Source organism: Rattus norvegicus, chromosome 7 (assembly GCF_021556685.1).
Source record: "Rattus norvegicus strain SHRSP/BbbUtx chromosome 7, alternate assembly SHRSP_T2T, whole genome shotgun sequence".
Lineage (NCBI taxonomy): Eukaryota > Metazoa > Chordata > Mammalia > Rodentia > Muridae > Rattus > Rattus norvegicus.
This window is the reverse complement of record NC_141540.1, coordinates 5,718,281-5,741,445: the sequence shown is the minus strand read 5'-3', so window position 1 is coordinate 5,741,445 and position 23,165 is coordinate 5,718,281. Positions and strand designations below refer to the sequence as shown.

At 46.2% G+C, this 23,165-nt stretch overlaps 1 protein-coding gene across 23 annotated transcripts in view; it reads left to right on the top strand.

The window, feature by feature from the left end:
* Window positions 1–23,165, top strand: part of Rbms2 (RNA binding motif, single stranded interacting protein 2) — a 52,613-nt gene that overhangs the window by 20,262 nt on the left and 9,186 nt on the right. For all 23 annotated transcript variants that reach the window (XM_087555958.1, XM_087555953.1, XM_087555959.1 and 20 more), the window contains 4 exons: window positions 15,221–15,381; window positions 19,570–19,628; window positions 20,329–20,420; window positions 22,600–22,757. In XM_087555958.1, coding sequence (XP_087412084.1) covers window positions 15,239–15,381; window positions 19,570–19,628; window positions 20,329–20,420; window positions 22,600–22,757 — 452 coding nt within the window. In that variant the 5' untranslated portion in view covers window positions 15,221–15,238. The remainder of the gene's footprint in view (window positions 1–15,220; window positions 15,382–19,569; window positions 19,629–20,328; window positions 20,421–22,599; window positions 22,758–23,165) is intronic.

Sequence of the window (23,165 nt, the reverse complement as noted above, 5' to 3'; positions counted from 1 at the left end):
ATAACATAGAGAGAACTTGTCTCAAGAAAAACAAGCAAGCAGCCTGGACAAGTGGCGCGCACCTTTGATCCCAGCTAAGAGAGGCAGAGGCAGAGGCAGGTGGATCTCGGAGTTCCAGGCCAGTCTGGTGTACAGAGTGAGTTTTAGGACAGCCAGGGCTACACAGAGAAACCCTGTCTTGAAAAACCAAAATGAGCTTTTGTTAATTTTTAGTGATAAATCTAAAGTTTTTAAAGTTAAAAATAAAAAGATTTGTCAAAGTCCTGTAGTTTCTTACTCATCTCTGACTCCTGGAGGAAAATGAGTGACATTAGTTTGCTGGAAATGTTCTTCCAGGCCTTTCTCTCTGCTGTGATAATTCCCAGTGTTGGCAGGATAACCAGGGTTACACAGCATGGGTCAGTGTAATACAAAAGGCCAAGTGACACACTGTAATGCAGGTGTTCTGTTGTACTAAGACTGGGGAGGTAGAGGCAGGAGTACGACTTCAAGGTCATCCTAAGCTACAGAGTGAGTTTGAGTTCAGTTGCATGAGGGCCATTCCTAAATAAATAAATAAACAGGGTTGGGCTGGGTTGTAGCTCCTTTGGTAGAATTCTTGCTTGTTAATCTCCAGCTCCCAGCAACACACAAACAGATCTAAATGTCACAAGCCCGAAATCCTCAACCTCAAAGGCCACAAGTTTGAGACCAGCCTGATCTATATAGTGATCTCTAGGCCAATCCAGGGCTAAATAGTAAGACCCTGTCTCATTAAAACAATAAAACTAAAAAGTAAGGCCCTAGTTTTGATTTTTAACATCTTACCCTGCCCCTTGCTCCCAACCCCCACATGCCAAAAAAGCCATGAAGTGAAATATATATATATGAAACATATATATATATATTTATATATTTCTTTATATAAGGAAAAATTTACATTATAGTTTACTGCTGTTTATGGTTATTAGTTCTAGTTTCTAGAATAAAAAATACTTACAAAAACTTGCAAGGCAACTCGGTGGGTGCTTACCACACAGCCTTAGGATCTGAGGAAATGAGTCTGGTCCTAGAATCCACGTAAGGAGGCTGGAAGAGGTGGTGCAAGTCTGTAACCCCAGCACTTTTATGGCAAGATGGCTGAACTGCCTGGAGGTTCTTGGACCAGCTCTCCTGGTGGATACAGAACAGCAGAAGTAATAAGATCATGCTGTGAGGGCTGGAGAGATGGCCCAGCAGTTAAGACTGCTATTCCGGAAGTTCTGAGTTCAAATCCCAGCAATTACATGGTGGCTCACAACCATCTGTAATGGGGTCTAATGCCCTCTTCTAGTGTGTCTGAAGACAGCTACAGTGTACTTATACATAGTAAATAAATCTTTTTTAAAAATGAAGATCCTACCTTGAGGTCGAAGGAGAGAACTGTCTCCTGTGTAAGTTATCCTCTGACCTCCACACACATGCTGTAGCATGCACACACATGATAAATATAAAATTCAAAATTTAAACGATATAGTAAAAACGGGAAGCTTCTTAGCAGACTGCCTGGTACCCTGAAGCTCTGGAATCCATCCTAGCATAAACTAGTGTAGTGCAGGCCTGCAATCCCAGCACTGGGAACAGATGTGGTCATCCTGGGTTCCATAGGCAACCTGGGATGCCCAAGACCCTGTCTCCATAAAACAGAAAGGCTGGATGTGTTTGTGTATTTGAATCCCAGTATCTGGGAGGCAGAGGCAGGTAGATCTTTCTGAATTAGAGTCCCAGGCCAGCTACACATAGTGAGGCTCTGTCACAAGATAGCAACAGCCAGATGCAGCAGCACAGGTCTTTAATTTTAGTACTGGGAAGCAGAGGCAGGCAGAGCTCTGTGAGTTTGAGACCAGCCTGGTCTGCAGAGCCAGTTCAGGACAGCCAGGGCCTCACAGAGAGACCCTGTCTCAAAATACCAAGAGGGGGAAAAGTCACAAAATGGAAAAGTGTGGATTTCAAAAAGGCTTCTACAAGATATTTTGATATGATTACTTAAAAAAAAAAAGCTAATGGCTTTGATTTAGATAAATAAATACAAAGAAAGGTTAGTTGTAGGTCTCAAGATGCCTTCATTTTAGCAGGGCCTTTACCTCTGTGCAGCCGGGAGATAGGTGAATAGGTCTGGGAATAAAGAAATCTGTATTTGTGAGGCTTCTAACCACGCCTTCCTTGGCATCATCTCCTTGGCATGTGTTGTTAAACTTAACCCCTCACAGCCACAAACATTTCCTTTAGGAAAAAGAAAAGGGACTACTTTTGTTTGTTTTCCTGCCCCCTCCTTGTGTGTGCATTATGTAAGTATGCACATGTGGGGGCCCTCAGTCTTACCCACTGAGACAAGGTCTGAGGGCTGAAGTAGAGCTCCAGGGCTCCCATGTTTCACTGCCACCTTTTTTTTTTTTTTTTTTCCTTCGGAGCTGGGGACTGAACCCAGGGCTTTGCGCTTGCTAAGCAAGCGCTCTACCACTGAGCTAAATCCCCAACCCCTCACTGCCACCTTTGGGAATCCACCTGGGATTTGTGGCATTCACAAGAGTGCTTGGAATTTCTTTATCTGATGAGCTATCTCCCAGCTGTGTGTGTGGTGTTTGAGATGGGTCTCTCTGTAGCCCAGGCTAGCCTTGAATTGAAAGTAACCCTCTGTCCTTATCTCCTGATTCTGGGGTTGTAGGCACTCGCCACATTGACTGGCATGGGACTGTCTTTGATTTGAACTAATTTACCTTCCCCACAGATTTTGCTCACAGCATGGTGATTTACATACATAATTCAAGTACTCCTGGAGGTCCAGGCAAAAGGACAGTGAGTTCAAGGGTAGCCTCAGCTATGTTTTTAGGTTCTAGGCTGCAGGGGTTGGGGATTTAGCTCAGAGGTAGAGCGCTTGCAAGCGCAAGGCCCTGGGTTCGGTCCCCAGCTCCGAGAAAAAAAAAAAAAAAAAAAAAAAAAAAAAGGTTCTAGGCTGCATAAAATGTGTCTCAAAAAAAAAAATCTTATTTCCTGCCCCACATGTATCGTATCTCAGTTCATACAGACTTCCACAGTTGGGCCTGATTCTGCTCTGTAGGAGTCTTCAGTCTTCCCTCCTGGCTGCTAGGTCAACAGTCATAGCCCCTGGCTCTCTCTCTGCCTGCTATATATCTGTCTTCCTTTTGAGTGAGAAAGGACCTGTTTATAACAGAGTGCAGAGGCCTCTTCTCTTTCACGGTTTGGTGTTTTTGCTGTCGAAGGCTAGACCAGAGTTCTACAAAGCCACACCCCTGCTCCGTTCTCTCTTCCATTTCAGTCCAAGCTTCACTGATTATTAAACTTCCTTTTTAAAATTATTTTAATTATTTATTGTATATAAGTACACTGTAGCTGTCCTCAGACACACCAGAAGGGGGCATCAGATCCCATTACAGATGGCTGTGAGCCACCATGTGGTTGCTGGGATTTGAACTCAGGACCTCTGGGAGAGCAGTCGGTGCTCTTAACCACTGAGCCATCTCTCCAGCCCATTAAACTTCTTAAGCCAGGGGTGGTGATGCACACCTTTGTGGGTGGTGCCATCCCTGGGCTGGTGGTCCTGGGTTCTATAACAAAGAAGGCTGAGCAAGCCAGTAAGCAGCACCACTCCACGGTCTCTGCATCAGCTCCTGCCTTCAGGCTCCTGTCCTGTTTGAGGTCCTGTCCTGACTTCCTTCCATGATGAACAGTGGTATGGAAGTATATGCCAAATAAACGCTTTCCTCTCCAACTTACTTTTTGGTTATGAGGTTTCATTGCAGCAATAGAAACCCTAATTAGGACAAATTGTTAACAGCATAGTGGGTATCCTGTGACAAACCTGACCATGTTTTTATGGGGAGGGCTGTGGAAGGACTTTGGAACTTTGGGCTAGAAAAGCCATTGAGTGGGATGCCCTGTGGGAGCTTGGAAGATAAGAACATTGAGAGCTGTGCAGAAGATGGAGGCCTGGCTTGAGACGTTTCAGAGGGAAGTTTAAAGACTATTAGTGGCATTTGCAATAGAAATTAAGTTAAGAATTAAGATTCTGGGGGTTGGGGATTTAGCTCAGTGGTAGAGCGCTTGCCTAGGAAGCGCAAGGCTCTGGGTTCGGTCCCCAGCTCTGAAAAAAAGAACCAAAAAAAAAAAAATAATTAAGATTATGCCATTCTTGTCAGCTGGGGCTGGAGTGGCAGTTGCAATTAATGAGAGACCGGCAGCGCTGAAGCCAAACCTTTGTGTTTCTGGGACGATTGATGGTGGTCAGCGAGAGCTGAGAAACTAGCAGTGACTAAGAAGAGACCAGCATCACTGAGGTAGAATCTTCTGGGGAGTGTTTTCTGCGAGCACAGAGAAGCTGTGTTCCAGAGGTGGCAAAGGTTGAACCTCATGCTAGCATTTGGACTTGGCAATGTTTAAGAGTCACCCAGGTGGTACTACTGGTTTTGAAGGCATGGAGAGCAGCTGAGGCCTGGCACTGTGAGAGGCCAGGAGAGGTCATTGGTGAAGGTGCAGCCTCAGTGGCAGTTGAAGGCCCAGGACTGAAGAGAACTTGAGCTTGACACCATGAAGAGAGCCTGTGAGAGGGTACTGGTGAAACTGCAGCCCAGTTGCAGTAGAAGACCCAGCATTTTGGAGATGCCAGGACCACAGGATGACCACCAAGAACAGCAGCAGTTGTAGAATAGAACCTCCCAGAATTGAAGGCACGATGTATGCTGTAGGGGGCAGAGCTGGAGAAGTGACCCAAGCCCTTAGAGAAGCCCAGAAGATCACAAGTGGATCCCAAACATTTGACATTAAGTTATCTATATTGTTTGAGATTGGTTCAGATTGTGACTGTGCCCTGGTTCTTCCCTCTTGAAAAAGATATTTAATTTTGATTTTTACAGGAGCCCACTGCTAAAAAACTTTGAACTTTTAAAAGAGATTTAGATTTTTAGAGAGATTAGATCTTTTGTTTGTTTTTTGTTTTTTTGTTTTGTTTTGTTTGAGACAGGGTCTCTGTGTAGCATTAGCTGTTCTGGAACTCTCTGTAGACCAGGCTGGCCTGGAACTCACAGATATCTGCCTGCCTCTGGCTCCCAAGTGCTGGGATCAAAGGTGTGTGCACGTTCTCACCATCCAGGAGATTGGATATGTTAAAGAAACTGAAATTTCAATGTGTTTGTAAAGACTGTGGGGCTTTTATTTATTTTATTATTTTTATTTATTTCCTTTACATATCTATTGCTGCCCTTCTCTCCTAATCCCCTCCTCACACAACCCTCCTCACAACCCTCCTCACACAACCCTCCTCACACAACCCTCCTCACAACCCTCCTCACACAACCCTCCTCACACAACCCTCCTCACACAACCCTCCTCACAACCCTCCTCACACAACCCTCCTCACACAACCCTCCTCACAACCCTCCTCACAACCCTCCTCACACAACCCTCCTCACAACCCTCCTCACACAACCCTCCTCACACAACCCTCCTCACACAACCCTCCTCACACAACCCTCCTCACAACCCTCCTCACACAACCCTCCTCACACAACCCTCCTCACAACCCTCCTCACACAACCCTCCTCACACAACCCTCCTCACACAACCCTCCTCACACAACCCTCCTCACAACCCTCCTCACACAACTCTTCTCACAACCCCTCTTCTTCCCTGAGAGGGTTGGGTATCCTTGGGTATCCTGTGACTCTGGCACATCAAGTCTCCAGGACTAGGCACATCTTCCACTGAGGCCAGACAAGGCAGTCCAGTTACGGGAGCGTTTTCCACAGACAGACAAGAACTTTTGGGATAGCCACTGCTCCAGTTGTTCCGGATCCACATCTGCTACATATGTGCAGGGGGCCTAGGTCTTTGGTTGGTGGTTCAGTCTCCGAGATCCCCCAAAGGTTAGTTGACTCTGTCGGTCTTCCTGTGGAGTTTCTGTCCTCTTTGGGGCCCTCAATTCTTCCCCCAACTCTTCCATAAGAGTCCCTGAGCTCCAACCAATGTTTGGCTGTGGGTCTCTGCATCTGTTTTAGTCAGCTGCTGGGTGGAACCTCTCGGGGACAGTTATGCTCCTGTCAGGTATCAATAGAGTCAAGGATCGGTGCTTGTCTGTTGTTTATGTTTTTATGTGAGATCTTGGGGATGAATAAGAAAGTGAGTGTTGTGGCTTAATAGCAATGTGTTATTGTGTCCACTTTACAAGAGGTCAGTTGTACTGGCTGGTTTAATGTGTCAACTTGACACAAGCTAGAGCCGTCAGAGAGGAAGGAGCTTCAGTTGAGGAAATTCCTCCATGAGGAGCCAGCCAGTAAGCAGCACCCCTCCACGGCCTCTCCATCAGCTACTACTTCCAGGTTCCTGCCCTGCTTGAGTTCCTGTCCTGACTTCCTTTGGTCATGAACGGCAATACGGAACTATAAGCCAACTTTTCTCCCCAACTTGCATTTTGGTCATGGTGTTTTGTCACAACAATAGAAATCCTGACTAAGACAGGTGGAGTGTCCCCAAGTGCAAGGGGGATGTTGTTTTGTTTTAACTTGTAAACATGGAAATGTTTCCCCGTGCAGTGCTGGCTGGACAGTTGACTGAATTGGCAGGTGAGGAGTTATTTTGTTATCCTCTTATTTATAGTCTTTCTGACTCTTGCTAAATTTGGTTACTGATCCTGTGTTCTTAGGGAGGCTGGAGAGATGACTCAGCGGTTAAGAGCACTGGTTACTCTTCCAGAGGTCCTGAGTTCAAATCCCAGCAACCACATGGTGGCTCACAACCATCTGTAATGAGATCTGATGCCCTCTTCTGGTGTCTGAAGACAGCTATACTGTACTCACATACATATAATAAATACTTCTTTAAAGAAAAAAGAAAGAAAGGGTTTAAGAAAGTGATAAGAGGTTTCATGAGTTTTAGTTTGTTCATATCTTATTCATTTAGAGCTAGATTCTTTTTTTTTTCAGAGCTGGGGACCGAACCCAGGGCCTTGTGCTTGCTAGGCAAGCGCTCTACCACTGAGCTAAATCCCCAACCCCTAGAGCTAGATTCTTATTTCAACCTAGACAGCTCATATACGTGATTATACCACTCATTACAATTCTTGTCATTTCCTTTTTCTTTCCGATGTTCGGTCCCCAGCTCCAAAAAAAAAAAAAAAAAAAAAAAAAAAAAGAAAGAAAAAAAAAATTTATTTTATGTATGTGAGTACACCGTCGCTGTCCTCAGACACACCAGAAGAGGGCATCGGATCCCATTACAGACGGTTGTGAGCCACCATGTGATTGCTGGGATTTGAACTCAGGGCCTCTGGAAGAGCAGTCAGTGCTCTTAACCACTGAGCCATCTCTGCAGCCCCCCATACCTTGTATTTTCTTTTGTTTTGTTTCTTTGAGATAGGTTCTTGTTGCATAGGGTTCGGGCTCACCTGAAACCCAAGCTTCTCTTGCTTTAGCTTCCTGAGTCCTGGGAGTGCAGGAAACTATGACTGCTTACCATTTTTTTATCTTCTAAAACAATTGTTTTCTGTGGGTGGTGTTTAGGTGGTCTGTGTATCATGCTTACATCCTAGAGGATGATGCTGGATCACCTGGAACTGAAGTTATAGGCAATTGTGAGCTGTCGTGTGTCTGCTGGGAACTGAAACTCGGTACTCTAGGAGAAGAGCCAGTGCTCTTATCCACTGAGCCATCTCTCTAGTCCCACCCATTTATTTTTTATTTTATTTTTATTCTATTTTCTGGGAGGTTCCCTTTAGTCTGTCTTCCAGCCCCAGCATGCTTTTTTTTTTTTTCCAGAGCTGGGGACCGAACCCAGGGCCTTGCGCTTCCTAGGCAAGCGCTCTACCACTGAGCTAAATCCCCAACCCCGAATAAGCCAGTTCTAACAAGCTTAGTCTTGCCTATATTCTCAGCACATGAGGCTGAAACAGGAGGACTGCTACAAGTTCAAGGCCAGTGGATACATAGTTCCCTACTAGCCTGGGCTACAGAGTGATATAAATAGTAGCTGGGCATGCTGGGACATGTCCCATCACTTGGGAGGTGGATACAAAAAAGTCAGTAATGACTACATTGCACTTAGAGGCCAGTTTGGCCATTTCTAGACCTTGTCTTTAAAAAAAAAGAAAATCTCCAAACTAGAAGTTGGAGCTGTAGAGAGCTTGCCTCATATAAGCAAGTTGTGTACTACGTAGATCAGGTCTTCCCTTTATCACCATCTCTCTAGTTCTGGGATATTATAGTCTCTTTAAAATAATTTTAAGGTTGGGCTGGAGACATGGCTCAGTGGTTAAGAGCACTGACTGCTCTTCCAGAGGTCCTGAGTTCAAATCCCAGCAATCACATGGTGGCTCACAACCATCTGTGATGGGATCTGATGCCCTCTTCTGGTGTGTCTGAAGACACCTACAGTGTACTTATATATAATAAATAAATAAATTTTTTAAAACAGTAATTTTAAGGCTGGGCCAGAGAGATGACTCAGTGATTGGGAGCAGTGGTTTCTCTCCCAGAGGACCTGGGTTATATTTGTAGCACCCACATGGCAGCTTACAAGACTGGCTGTAACTCCAGTTCCAGGGAACCAGACTCCCTTACACATGCAGGCAGGATACCAATATGCTTAAAATAAAAACAAATTATAAGATAATAGTATTTGTTTAAATGTGTGTGTGTGTGTGTGTGTGTGTGTGTGTGCTTTGTGTCTGTATGTGGGCACTCAGGAGGTAGACGCAGGTGAGTTCCAGACCAGCCAAGGATCCATAGTGTGACCCTGTCTCAAAAGCAAAAAAACCAAACCAAAACAAAAAACAGTCAGCAGGCCCTCTTTCCAGCCCTTCATTGTCTCGGGTTTATGCTTTGTGTGTGTGTGTGTGTGTGTGTATACTAGAGACTGAACTAAGGACCCAGTGTGTGCTCATAGCCATCCATCAGTGAGCTACTCCAAAGCTCATCTCTCTGCGAGCATTATTGCTTCAAAACAGACCTGGGAACTGGGAATTAGCCATTCCAGCCAGATTAAAGTGTAGAGTATACTATATGAGTATACTATAGCTGTCTTCAAACACACCAGCAGAGGGTATTGGATCCCTATTACAGATGGTTGTGAGTTACCATGTGCTTGCTGGGAACTGAACTCAGGACTTCTGAAAGAGCAGTCAGTGCTCTTAACCCCTGAGCCATCTCCAGCCTGTTCGCCTGCTTTTTAAGACATGTTTCATGTAAGACAGGCTGGCCTTGAACTCCTGGTCCTCCTGCCTTCCATTCCCAAGTGCTAGGATTACAGGCGCAAATCAGCATTCCTGCTTTTTGCCTATTTTAAATCTTATTTAAGACTGGATTTAAGCACATTTTAGAAATAGACTTCTTGTTTTATAAATAGAAGCTCATAGTTGGTGAAAGTCATTGACAGGTCTGGGTTAGAAGGACAGCAGTGGACAAGTATAGACTTGGAAGCCATGTGACACAAGTCAAAATTAAGAGTCTGTGCCTTGGGAACCCAGTAGTTAAAGCACTTGTCATGCAAGTGTGAGGACCCAGAACCCAAGTCAGCTGGGCTCTCCAGCTCTTTTTTGCAGTCCCAGGGCTCCACTGGCCACCTGGTCTGGCGTCTGCAGCAGGGAACAAGAACAGTGAGGCCCCACCCTTAAGGTTGTCTTCTGACCTGCACATACATGACAAGGCCCATTAGCACCCATACTAAACATGAATGAATGCATGGGCACACATCTCTCTCTCTCTCTCTCTCTCTCTCTCTCTCTCTCACACACACACACACACACACACACTCACAATACCCCACTCCATTCTTACTATGTAAACTTGAGGTTGAAGGACGAGTGAGGCCAACTGGCATATGGGAACATCTCAAATTTTTAAAAAGACAGAGGGCCAGCAAGCAGCTCAGCTGGTATAGGTGTCTGCTGTCAAGGCCAGTGAAGTATATGAGATTCTCAGGATCCACAGTGCAGAAGCAAAGAGCCAGCTCCCTGCAGTCACCCTCTGACTCTAGTGCACTTACATATGTGCACACACACACATGATTACAAACTAAAGCAGAAAAAGTAAAAACAAGAACACAGAACCATGTCAGCAGGACAGAACAGCTGCAATTTTTTACTCTGGTAAATTTGCATTTCATAAAATTAAAGAATAATTAGTGTGTGAGACTAGTAATGCTATGGTTTATTTAAACTTTAAAACTGCACTGGGCAGTGGTGATATATGCTTTTAATCCCAACACCTCGGAGGCAGGTAGATCTCTGAGATCAGGCCAGCCTGGTCTACGGAGTGAGTTCCAGGGCAATCAGGGCTACACAGAGAAACCCTGTCTTGAGTAACTAACTAACTAAATAACTAACTAAATAACTAACTGACTAACTAATTTGTAAGACAATAAAGCAGAGTCTGATGTCACAAGTGTATATGTTCCCAGCCCTTGGGAGGCTGAGCAGAAGAAGGATCATGAGGTTGGATTTAGTATTTTAGTATTCTATCTTAGATTTTAATATTTAGTTAAAAACATTAATGCACGTACATTCGTGTGTGTGTGTGTGTGTGAGAGAGAGAGAGTGTGAGAGAGTGTGTGTATGTGTGAGAGAGTGTGAGTGTGTGTGTGAGTGAGAGTATGAGAGAGAGTGTGTGTGAGAGTGTGAGTGTGTGTGAGAGTGAGAGTGTGTGAGAGAGTGTGAGAGTGTGTGTATGTGTGAGAGTGTGAGTGTGTGTGTGTGAGTGAGAGTGTGTGAGAGAGAGTGTGAGAGTGTGAGAGAGTGTGTGAGAGTGTGAGAGAGTGTGTGTATGTGTGAGAGAGAGTGTGAGTGTGTGTGTGTGAGTGAGAGTGTGTGAGAGAGAGTGTGAGAGAGTGTGTGAGAGTGTGAGAGAGTGTGTGAGAGTGTGAGAGAGAGTGTGAGTGTGTGTGTGTGAGTGAGAGTGTGTGAGAGAGTGTGAGAGTATGAAAGTGTGTGTGAGAGTGTGAGAGAGTGTGAGAGAGTGTGTGTATGTGAGAGAGAGTGTGAGTGTGAGTGAGAGTGTGTGAGAGAGAGTGTGAGAGTGTGAGAGTGTGTGTGAGAGTGTGAGAGAGTGTGTGTATGTGTGAGAGAGAGTGTGAGTGTGTGTGTGAGTGAGAGAGTGTGAGAGTGTGTGTGAGAGAGTGTGAGTGTGTGTGAGAGTGTGAGAGAGTGTGAGAGTGTGAGAGAGTGTGTGAGAGTGTGAGAGAATGTGTGTATGTGTGAGAGAGAGTGTGAGTGTGTGTGTGTGAGTGAGAGTGTGTGAGAGAGAGTGTGAGAGAGTGTGTGAGTGTGAGAGAGTGTGTGTATGTGTGAGAGAGAGTGTGAGTGTGTGTGTGAGTGAGAGAGTGTGAGAGAGAGTGTGTGTGAGAGAGTGTGAGTGTGTGTGAGAGTGTGAGAGTGTGAGAGAGTGTGTGAGTGTGAGAGAGTGTGTGTATGTGTGAGAGAGCGTGTGAGTGTGTGTGTGAGTGAGAGTGTGAGAGAGAGAGTGAGAGTGTGAGAGTGTGTGTGAGAGTGTGAGAGAGTGTGAGAGAGTGTGTGTATGTGTGAGAGAGAGTGTGAGTGTGTGTGTGAGTGAGAGTGTGTGAGAGAGAGTGTGAGAGTGTGTGTATGTGTGAGAGAGAGTGTGAGAGAGTGTGTGTATGTGTGAGAGAGAGTGTGAGTGTGTGTGTGAGTGAGAGTGTGTGAGAGTGTGAGAGTGTGTGTGAGTGTGAGAGAGTGTGTGTATGTGTGAGAGTGTGAGTGTGTGTGTGAGTGAGAGAGTGTGAGAGAGTGTGTGTATGTGTGAGAGAGAGTGTGAGAGAGTGTGTGTATGTGTGAGAGAGAGTGTGAGAGAGTGTGTGTGTGTGAGAGAGTGAGTGTGTGTGAGTGTGAGAGTGTGAGAGAGTGTGTGTGAGAGTGTGAGAGTGTGAGTGTGTGTGTGAGAGAGTGTGAGTGTGTGAGAGAGTGTGAGTGTGTGTGAGTGTGAGAGAGTGTGTGTGGGTGAGAGAGAGTGAGAGTGTGAGTGTGTGAGACTGTGAGAGTGTGAGTGTGTGTGAGAGAGCATGAGAGTGTGAGTGTGAGTGTGAGTGTGTGAGAGTGAGAGTGTGAGTGTGTGAGAGTGTGAGTGTGAGTGTGAGAGTGTGAGTGTGTGTATGTGAGAGAGTGAGAGTGTGAGAGTGTAAGTGTGTGTGTGTGTGTACACAATGAAGAGGGGTACACATGCTACAGCATGCATGTGGAGATCAAAGGACAAATGTTCTCTCCACCTACCTTTGTGTGGGTTTGAACTCAGGTTGCCATGGTGTGTAGAGAGTGTCTTTAACTGCTGGGCCATTTTACCAGCCTGATTCAGCATTTTAGTTAATTGTTTTTAATAGAATATATTAATTTTACATAAGTTTCATTTTTACTTTTTTTTTTTAAGATAATATCTGTCTGTGTGTCAGACAGGTAGCATTAGCTGTCAACATTTACCCTCTTCTGAACTCGCTGTTCTTGTCCTTTCAAGGGAAAATGTAGACATCTTTTCAAACCTTCTCCCCCCAGGGATTGTTCATTGCTTCGTGTTCCTCATCCACTTTGCTCGGATCCTCACTAGCACAGACTTTCTCTCTTTTCAGCTGTTTTTATTTCATATGCATCGATGTTTTGCCTGCATGTGTGTCTGTGCGAGGGTGTTGGGTCCCCTGGAACTGGAGTTACAGACAGTTGTGCGTTGCCATGTGGTTGCTGGGAATTGAACTCAGGTCCTCTAGAAGAACAGTCAGTGCTCTTAACCTCTGAGCCATCTCTCCAGCTGTCACACACTGTTTATTCTGATAGTTTTCTAGGTTGTGAGCTCTAACTTGTAAACACCTCGTGGGAGTGCATTTAAATACATTGTGGGCAGACATAATTGGGCACTCATCCAGTGAGGCTGACCCAGGAGGAGTCTGAGGTCACCCTGGGTGGTATAAATAGCTCACATGGGCTTACACGAACAGTAAGGACTATGAAGACACTCAGACAAGCAGTGGTGCCCAGAAGAGGCTCAGGCCAACCCATCTGCCTGGAAAAGACACTCCGCAACCATCTGAGCTGGCTGCAGGTTGTATGGTATGTCTCAGGAGTCCAAGTTCTGGACACCTATGCTGGGTCGAGTATGGGTTGTGTTTGAGTCGTTGCTCTTCTGTAAGTAACCCCTTTGCTCATACTTCTGTATGTAACTCCAATAAAACCCATTGGTTTACCAAGTCAAATTTTGAAAGTTGAAGGCCCACCTGGGCCTCAAAATAAAAAGTAGAAAAGACTGAAGATGTAGCCCTTGCCTAACATATAGTCAAGACCTGGGTTCAATCCCCAGCACCACATAAATGAAAAGGCATTGTGAGATATTCCACTTTCTCTATTAATGACTCCTCACAGGACCAATCAGGACTTACATGGAATGGGGAATTCAAGAACTCACTGAATGGCCGAAATACCCTAGAGGGTCTCATGAGCAATTAGTGGAGAATCCGTTACTGCACAGAGAATGTGGACCTTCCCTTATTTGGAAGTATTCTGACCGGAACTCAGGCAAAAGTACTCATTTATGTTGCACAACCTAGAGGCCACTAGCTTCAGGACACATCATGTGGATCAGTTATATGCAGGCTGAATTGGTGAGACTAGGTTTTAGGAATGTGATAAAGATATATATATATATGTCTCCTGTATGTCGATTTCTCTCATCTTCACAAATACCTATGTCTACTGTGCACCAGGAACTATGATTCCACATGTGGAAAGGCTTTTCTCGTGCCCTGGGGCTAATGAGAAGTTAAGGGCCCCAGGTCAATAATGGATTTGGTGGCAGATGAGTGGCTACCAGAGCTTTGAGCTGTAGCTGGATGTCGTTGCCAGCATCCCACCTGGGTTGGTTGGTTTGTTTGAGCGGGGCACATCTCTCACTGAACCTGGGCCTGGATTTGGCTAGGCTGACTGGCCAGTGAGCTTACCTGTCTCCTAGTCTTCCTAGTGCTGGAATTGCAGATGTGTGTCACCTGGCTTTCTCCATGGCTGCTCTACTAAGGGTCTGAACTCAGTTCCACATGCTTCTATGACAGGCCCTTTATAACTGAGCCGTCTGCATAGCCTCAACATTTCTTGTTACTACCCAAGTTTGCAGCGTTCAACTTCCTACAGTATTGTGTGGGACTCTTTCGTGTTACCGCTTGAATTTTTTTTTTTTTTTAAGATTTATTCATTTAGGGGTTGGGGATTTAGCTCAGTGGTAGAGCGCTTCGGTCCCCAGCTCCGAAAAAAAGAAAAAAGAAAAAGAAGAGAAAAAAAAAAGATTTATTCATTTATTATATATAAGTACACTGTAGCTGTCTTCAGATACACCAGAAGAGGGCACTGGATCTCCTTACAGATGGTTGTGAGCCACCATATGGTTGCTGGGAATTGAACTCAGGACCTCTAGAAGAGTAGTCGGGTGCTCTTAACCGCTGAGCCATCTCTCCAGCCCTTGAATATTTTTTGTGTTTAAATTATTTCTATCCTTTATGATCTCATAAGTTCTGGACTTGAGAGGCAGACCTTAAATTAACCACGTTCTGCAACCTGCTTATGCTTACAAACATCCTACCCTGATACAGTACACTCTTCTCCCAAGCAGGTTTATTCTATTCTTATTACTCCTGGCTGGTAGGTAAGATAGCTATCGCTATCTAGTCTATTCTTTTATAGTAGAAGACTTCTTATGGTTTTTATAGTTATTTTAATTTTTTTTTTCCAAAACAGGTACAGGGTTTCTTTGTGTATGCCTGGCTGTCCTGGAATTCTCTCTGTAGGTCAGGCTGGCTTCAAACCCACAGAGATCCAATTCCTTCTGCCTTACAAGTACTAGGATTAGAGGTGGTATTAAAAGAACCACCACTGCCTGTCTAAATAATTAGTATAGTATATTTTATATATTTATTGTGCGCATTTGTGCACACAAGTGTGTGCTCATGTGCGTGTCAGGGGGCATGCACAGTGCACATGTGGAGGTCAGAGGACAACTCCTAGGAGTCTGTTCTTTACTCCAGTATGCATCAAACTCTGCTGATGACATTCGGTGGTATGCACTTGACGTGCTGAGCCAGCAAGATGGCCTACCTTACACTTCTGTTTAACTGTTTTGTTCCCCTTGCTGTGTTTTGGTCTGTTTCCAGCCTTCCTCAGTCTGCAGCATGTAAACGCACTATCTTTCTGACCTTGTACCTTCATGTCTCCTTGCAGCTGTATGTGGCTCAGCAAATGGCACCTCCGAGTCCAAGGAACGGCACCCCTAACAGCAGCAGCGGGAGCGGTGGGAACGACCAGCTGAGCAAAACCAACCTGTATATCCGAGGACTGCAGCCAAGCACTACTGACCAGGACCTGGTCAAGCTCTGTCAGCCGTAAGTAGCAAATCCTAGTACAGAGGCTTGCAGGGTGGCACAGAGCCCAGTCACTGGCTTCTTGCCACATACTCTTAGCATGACTTGCAGTACCATGCTTCTGCCCCGAGGTCTCGGCGCATCCCGGGACGCCCACGTGCGGGGCTTTGGGTTTGTTTTTTCCGCTTTGTTGTGTTGAGACAGTGTCTCGTGGATCCTAGGCTGGTCTCAAACGAGATCAACATAAGGAAGAAAGGATGTCTTTGGGCTCAGACTGTGACCTTCAGTCCATTATGCTAGGGAGTTCAGGTGAAGGAGCTTGAGGCAGATGTCACATCACACCCACGACCAGGAAGAAAGGAAAATGGCTGCTTGCGGCTAGTCAGCTCCCTTTCTGCATTTATGTCATCCTGGATCCCACAGTGGTTAAGGCCCTCACAGCATGCTAGGTGCCTATCTCCCAGGTGACCTCAGACTCTGTCAAGTTGACAATTAACATGGACCCACAGAAATATTCACTTAATCTCCATGGGATGAATGCTTTTTTTTTTTTTTTTGGTTCTTTTTTTTGGAGCTGGGGACTGAACCCAGGGCCTTGCGCTTCCTAGGCAAGCGCTCTACCACTGAGCTAAATCCCCAGCCCCGTATTTTTTTTTTTTTTTAAACAGGGTATCATGTAGTCCAGGTTGGACTAGAACTCTTTATCTTCCTGTGTCTACCTCTGGGGTTAAAGGCATTTTCCACCATGCCTGGCTATATAATATTTTATTCATTTTAATTTGTATCCATTTTATTTACCTGCATGTTTATGTGCTTGTGTGAGTTTATGTGTATCTGAAACCAGCAGGCATCTGATGCTCTGGAACTGGAGTTACAAGCAGGTGCAAACCACTAAATGTGGATGCTGGGAATTGAATCCGAGTCCTGTGGAAGAGCAGCCAGTGAGTGCTCCTGACTGCTGAGCCATCTCTCCAGCCCCATACTATCTTTCTTGTTTATTTGTAGAGTCGTCTAGTTTGTTGTTGAAAGTATTGGGATTGTTACCAGTTTATGGCCACTAGTAATGCAAGCAGTATGCTGGAAACTTACCTCCTGGTGTGTGTGCCTGCCTCTGTGTGTGTGCATGTGCATGTGTGTGTGCCTGTGTGTGCGTTCGTGCCTGTGTAAAAATAAATCAAACAAGCGGAGCTATGGTTGTGCACAACTTCAATCCCAGCACTTGGGAGGCAGAGAAGACAGGTAGATTTCTGAGTTCCAGGCCAGCCTGGTTTACAGATCGATTTCCCGAGCAGCTAGGACTACACAGGAAATCCTATCTCAGAAATGAAATGAAATAAAAAAAGGAAGAAACAAATCAGTTAAATAAAAATGTAGGAATAAGTGCAGGAAGAAGGGAGATGAGTTGGGTGGATCCTGAGGGCGGGGAGGAGGGCCCCGCCTCTCTAAGAAGGGCGGGTTTCTCCTGCTCAGAAAGACTTCCTGCCTGTGTCCCAGGGATCTCTTCCCAGGTTGCTGGATCCCAAACTCTGGTGGGCCGGAAGGAGAGGTGTGGCCTGGGACTGGAACTTCTGGTTCTCTTGAAGGGCTCCTTCTGTGGAGCAGGAAGCAGCTCTGAGCCAGCTGTTACCAGCTGCAGTGGAAACTCTAGCTCAAAGTTTTAGGCCGCTGGGCCACAGCAGGCTCCACCCTGGGGCCTTGATGGGGATAGCAGCTTGAGTGTCCTCTGGCCAACAGTCACTAATTATGATTCTTTGCCTAAAAAAATCCAAGGACCACTGGTCCCCACCTCCTTGTAATATGCTCTTTCCTCGACCTCCAGGGCACCCCCAGCTTATTTTGCCTAATCTTTGGGTCCCAGAAGCTCCACTGAAAAAGGACAGGAGTGAGGTGGAAGCCAGGGGTTAAAAACAAACTAATCAATCATCCATGTTTTTTAGGATAAGAGGATAGATTTTTTTTTTTTTAAATGCTTGTTTGGAGAGTTAATCTCACATTTAGTTTCTGCCAACAGTTTCTCTTCAGCCCTTGAATTTCTGACTTTGTTCAGGGTTACTGCTCTGTCTCTGACATTTTCACACTCCTAGAATACAATGTAGCTGGTTTTTCCTACTAGGATGCTTCTGATGTAACCCAAGATCTGCACTCCTTCACCACTAGAGCTCCGCCAGCTGTGCAGGCCCCTGCTGCCAACAGGGTTTTCCAAAAAGCTGGAAAACACAAACCTCATAAAGTACAGAGTGAAAACACATCACAGACTAATTTAACTCATTCATAAAGGCAACAAGATGGAAAAACCAGGTCAAAGAGCACGAGGAGTTATTAGTTAGCACTGAAATGTTGGTGAGGTTTGGACACAGGAGGTCACAGGACTTGTCTGAGATCAGTTGTACTAGAAAGTAGCAGAGTTAGGATTTGAGACAAAGACATCAGGATCAGGCTGGCCTCCAGGTAAGGGATCAGTAGAATGTTGGGAGTAGGGAATCAGAGGAGGCACGTTTATTATTTTTAAAATGCTCATTTTTAAAATTGTATTATTTATTGTGTGGATGTTTTGCCTGCATGTATGTCTATGCACCATGTGCATGCATGGTGCCCGCAGACAGTTAGGAGCCACCAGGTCCTAGTGTTCTTACTTGCTTAGTCTCTAAATCTCTTTAGATTTATTTTTATTTTTATTTTTTTTTCAGAGCTGGGGACCGAACCCAGGGCCTTGCGCATGCTAGGCAAGCGCTCTACTGCTGAGCTAAATCCCCAACCCCCTATTTTTATTATTTTTAATAGAATGAATGATGTTTGTCTAAAAGAAAAGTAGAATCAAGAATTATTTCTGCTAGGTGGACGGTAGTGGTGCACGCCTTTGATCCCAGCACTCCGGAGGCAGAGGCAGGTGAATCTTTGGGAGTTTGAGGCTAGCCTGGTCTACAAAGTGAGTTTTAGGGCAGCCAGAGATCCACACAGGAACCCTGTCTTGACAAACTGAAGGAAAAAGAGAAGAGAAGAGAAGAAAGGGAAAAGGAAAGAATTATTTCTTTGTTCCTCAAGGAACTTCACTGGAGCCCCGCCTTTAGGCACGTGCTTTATGTGGGTGTGGCCAAGCTGCTGTCCCCAAGAGTGTCTTTGGGGACAGATGTGTGGTACTGTGAGAGCTGTGGTCACTCTTGTGGTGCCTTGTGGGGTTAGGGTTATAATAAGGACACTGTGACAGCTGACCTTATTGATGAAGTTAGACTGAAAGTGCTGTAGCGACTTTTCCCTTTGTGAGGGCCACACCCTGTCAAACAACAATTTTAGTGAAGAAGGGTTTATGTTAGCCACAGTGTGAGGGGAACAGACCATCATGGTGGGTAGGATCCGTGGCAAGAGTGTGGATGGTCACACTGACGTCAGCAAAGCAAAGGGCAGCTGGGGCGGGCTAGGCTGTAAAATACCTGTGACCCATTCACTTCAGTGAGGTTCTACCCCTTAAAACAGTGTCAGCAGCTGGGGACCAGTCCTCAGTCACAGGTAGTATGGGGACATTTCCAATGAAAAGCACACTAGCCTCTGAGATTATTGGTACACATCTGGGCATGCCAGGGTCAATAACAGGAAGCAGGGAAATCCTCCGTGAATATAGGTGGGGAGAGAATGGACAACAGATGTTTATTTTCTCCCTCCCTTCCCTTCCCCATGCTGTGAGCTGAACTTCGTCCTCACTGCAGCGCTGGAGTGAAACCCGGAACTGAGATCGTGAGCCAAAATAAAAAGTGTGTATTTGAGGCATTTTGTTGCAGGGATGAAAATTAACAGTGTTTTTTTGTTTTGTTTGCTTTGTTTGTTTTTAGACAAAGGTTTATAGGCCTTATTGTCCTAGAACTCATTATACAGACCAGGCTGGCCTCTAACTCAGACATCCCCCTGCCTCTTCTGAGCACTGGGTCAAAAGTGTGTGCACCACTTACTGTGCAAATGGTTTTTACTTTGTTTCCATATAATGAGTAGAAAGACTTGTGCCACTAGGAGCAGAGAGAGAGTAAGCTAAATGTCTCAGTCTTTGTCCTGGCTGTCCTGGAACTTGCTCTGTAGAGCAGGCTGGCCTCTTGAGTCACAGAAATCCCCCTGCCTCTGCCTGCTGAGTGCTGCTGGGTTCAAGGGCGTGCGCCACCTCTTCCTTGTGCAGTTTATAATGCCTGTCCTGATCGTCACCTTGAGGTTTTCCCTTTCCCTTAGGTATGGCAAGATTGTCTCCACCAAGGCCATCCTGGACAAGACCACAAACAAGTGCAAAGGTGAGAGAGAACAGCTGTCCTCTGGGAGTCCGGGCAGTCGGCGCTGGGAGGAGCTGGGAGGTTTGGGGCCTAAAGACCTATAGGCTGTTTAGACTCATTGGTGAGGAGAGAGAGCTGCTGCTGAGGATGCTGGCAGGAGACTGTGGCCTCCCTTGCCCTGAGTGTGTTCTGCTCCCTGTGGGTCAAGGGTCTTCCTGGGTGGGAAGGTGTACAGGGAGAAGTTTCTAATCCTCTATGTAAACACTTTTTCAGGGAGTTGGGAGGACAGCCCAGGAGGTGGGTTTTTTTTTCAATGCTGAATGGTTGTGGAGGGGTTTGAACATTTCTGAGGAAGGACTGCTTCCGTCTGGTGTCTGCTTGCTCTGCTGTATTCCTCCCTCCCTGGAGTTTCCGGGGCCTGTCTGGAGAAGAGATGGAAGCCTTTAGCATGAAGTCTGGGATTTAATACTTCAGGTCTGAAGCTCTAGGTTCTTAATGAGAGGAAAGGCAGAATACCGCAAGGTTTTCTCATTTCCCTGGGCAGCCACAGAGAGGGCCTGAGCTCTGGTGAGGGTCACATGGACAGTCACCTGAAACTCCCAATCTCTCTTTCCCCTGCTACATCATTTACATGGAACATAACTCTTCTCTGTCTCCTGAAAAGCCTGGGCCTCCCACCTCTCTCATACCTCCCACTCCCATGACACTCTTTCCCCTCCAGGCTATGGCTTCGTGGACTTCGACAGTCCGTCATCAGCACAGAAGGCTGTAACTGCACTGAAAGCCAGTGGTGTGCAGGCACAAATGGCAAAGGTAGGGTAGTGCCCACCCCTGCCCTGCCCCACCTGCTTCTCCAGGGGTTACAGTCAGCATCAAAGCACACCAGCTTTGGCTCTGCCAGAGTATCTTAGGAAAGAGAAAATGGATGAGGAAGAATTGTCGATAGTGCTCAAGTGTGTGTGTGTGTGTGCGTGTGTGTACGTGTGTGTGTTCATGTGCATGTGCATGCCCTTTGTGGAGCCACCTGATGTGGGTGATGGTAATTGGACTCAGGTCCCTGCCATCTCTTTCTGGTAGCATCTAGAAATAGACACGACAGGCCAGGGCCCACCTGAGCTGTTAGAGACGCCTGTTGTGTGTGGCAGGCAGAACAGCCATGACTCTCAGCACTCCACCCTGGCCCCTGATTTCCTAGGACAGATGGTTATGGTTTTGCAACATTCTCTGAAGAGGCCAGTTGTGCAACTCAGGTTCTGAAGAATGCTTTCCATGGCTTGCCACTGCTCTCGAGGGGCAGGGAGTGAGCTGGGAAAGGGTTGGGGGGAGGGAAGGAAGCTATAGCAAGAAAGGAAGAGAACTATACCTTCTGCTTTGATCTTCCTGAAGATCACTCTCCCTCCCCCATGTCAATCCCTAGAAAGCTAGAAGCCTTTCTGAAATCCCTTCAACTAGGGAGGGAAGATGGTCCCCTTGCCATGCTGAGGCACCTTGAGTACTCTGAAGAGGCTAAGGGCAGCCATTTAGTAACTAGAGTTACAGTGGGTTGTATGTTACCGTGTAGGTGCTGGGAGTTGACTCAGGACCTCTGGAAGGGCAAGCAGTGCTCTTAACCATGAGCTATCACTGCAGCCCCAGCATAGCCATTCTTTTCTCTAATGGTTGAAGGAAAACTGAAGCTGGGTGTGATGTCTCAGGTCATCCAGCACTTGGGAGGTAGTGAAGGAGAGTGAGAGTTTGTTTTAGTCCAGCCTGGGCTACAGAGTTAGATCTTGCCTCCAAAGAAAAAGGAGAAAGGGGTTGGGGATTTAGCTCAGCGGTAGAGCGCTTGCCTAGCAAGCGCAAGGCCCTGGGTTTGGTCCCTAGCTCCGAAAAATAGAAAAAAAAAAGAAAGAAAGAAAAAGGAGAAAGAGAAGAAGAGAAAGAGAAAGAAAGGAGAAGAAGAGAAAGAGGAAGGAAGAGGAGGAAGAGAGAGAAGTGGGTGGAGAGACTTCCGATGGTCTGGGGTCAGTTCCAGAACCCACCCAGTACCTTCAAGGCATCTTCACTCTAGTTCTAGGAAAGGAGGGTGCCAGTGCCCTCCTCTGGCCTTCATGGACTCTGTATGTAGTACATTGTATACAGACATACATGCAGGCAAAAATACAAAACAAACCACCCATAGATGTAAAGTCAAAAATAAATTTTAGGGAAAAAATGGAAAGAAACAGAAGTTGAAAGGGATTGAGGTTGCTGGAAAGTACTGAGTACGGCAGGGTAGCCACTTACAGGTTTGAGAAGAGCTCTGGAGCTATGATCCCAGCACCTGGGAGAGACACAGAAGGGTCAAGAATTCAGACCCAAGCCCTCGGGCAGAACTGCCACTGAGCACTCAGGACCCCATCCTTCCCCGTGTGTAGCCTCTCCCGTGGGTGCTCAAATACCTTTGGGGATAAACCACTATGAAGTACACCCTGCCCTTTCTGTTTCCTTCTCCCTTTTCCTGCTTCCCTTCCATCCATGAGTGACCAGGTCTTCCCCCTTAGCCTAGTCTGCTATGATTGAGGAGAGGGAGAGAGATCAGGGCCATGGAGTTGAGAAGCCAGGAAAAGGGAATCTAACCTCGGGGCCAGGTTGCAGGGCAAGAGGAAAACTTGTTTTGCCTGCTTCTTGGTGGCTTGTGTTACTGAATTGTACAGCAGTAGACATGGTAAATGCTGTAATTTTTCTTCCCAGACCAGTGCGTGGTGATGGGACTGGGTAGTACACACAGATTCTCTTTGTTTGGATCCCCCTGAATGTTTCTTTTCTCAGATGTTATTCTGTACGTGAGGGCTGAGGATGGGATGCGGAATAAGATGTGAACCTCAGGGGTTAGGGATTTAGCTCAGTGGTAGAGCGCTTGCCTAGGAAGCGCAAGGCCCTGGGTTCGGTCCCCAGCTCCGAAAAAAAGAACCAAAAAAAAAAAAAAAAAAAAAAAAGATGTGAGCCTCAGTTTTCACTCTCATGTTCATAGCAACAGGAGCAAGACCCTACAAATTTATACATCTCAAACCTCCCTCTGTCAATGGACGAGCAAGAGCTGGAGGGGATGCTGAAGCCCTTTGGCCAGGTTATCTCCACTCGGATCCTCCGAGACACCACTGGGGCCAGCAGAGGGGTCGGCTTTGCAAGGTAAGGGATGATTGAGAGTGCCTGACAAGAACTTAGGAAACAATGCACACACAGATGTACACAGACAAGAGTCACACACACACACACACACACACACAGAATCACACATAGACACACACACACACTTAAGCACACACATAGATACACACATAGATACATAGGCCCACACACATGCACAGTGCCCTTCACCACAACTGGACCAAAGTAATGGCCAGCAACTTGGCTCAGCAGGTAAAGGTGCTGGACACCAAGCCTGATGACCTGAGTTTGATCTCTGGAACCCACACGGTGGAACTGACCCCAACAGGTGGACCTCTAATCTTCACATGTGCTATGGCTTCTGCACATATATAATACATCCCATAAATGCAATGTAAATTAACCCTTGGTAGTGTATTGTGTGTGGGG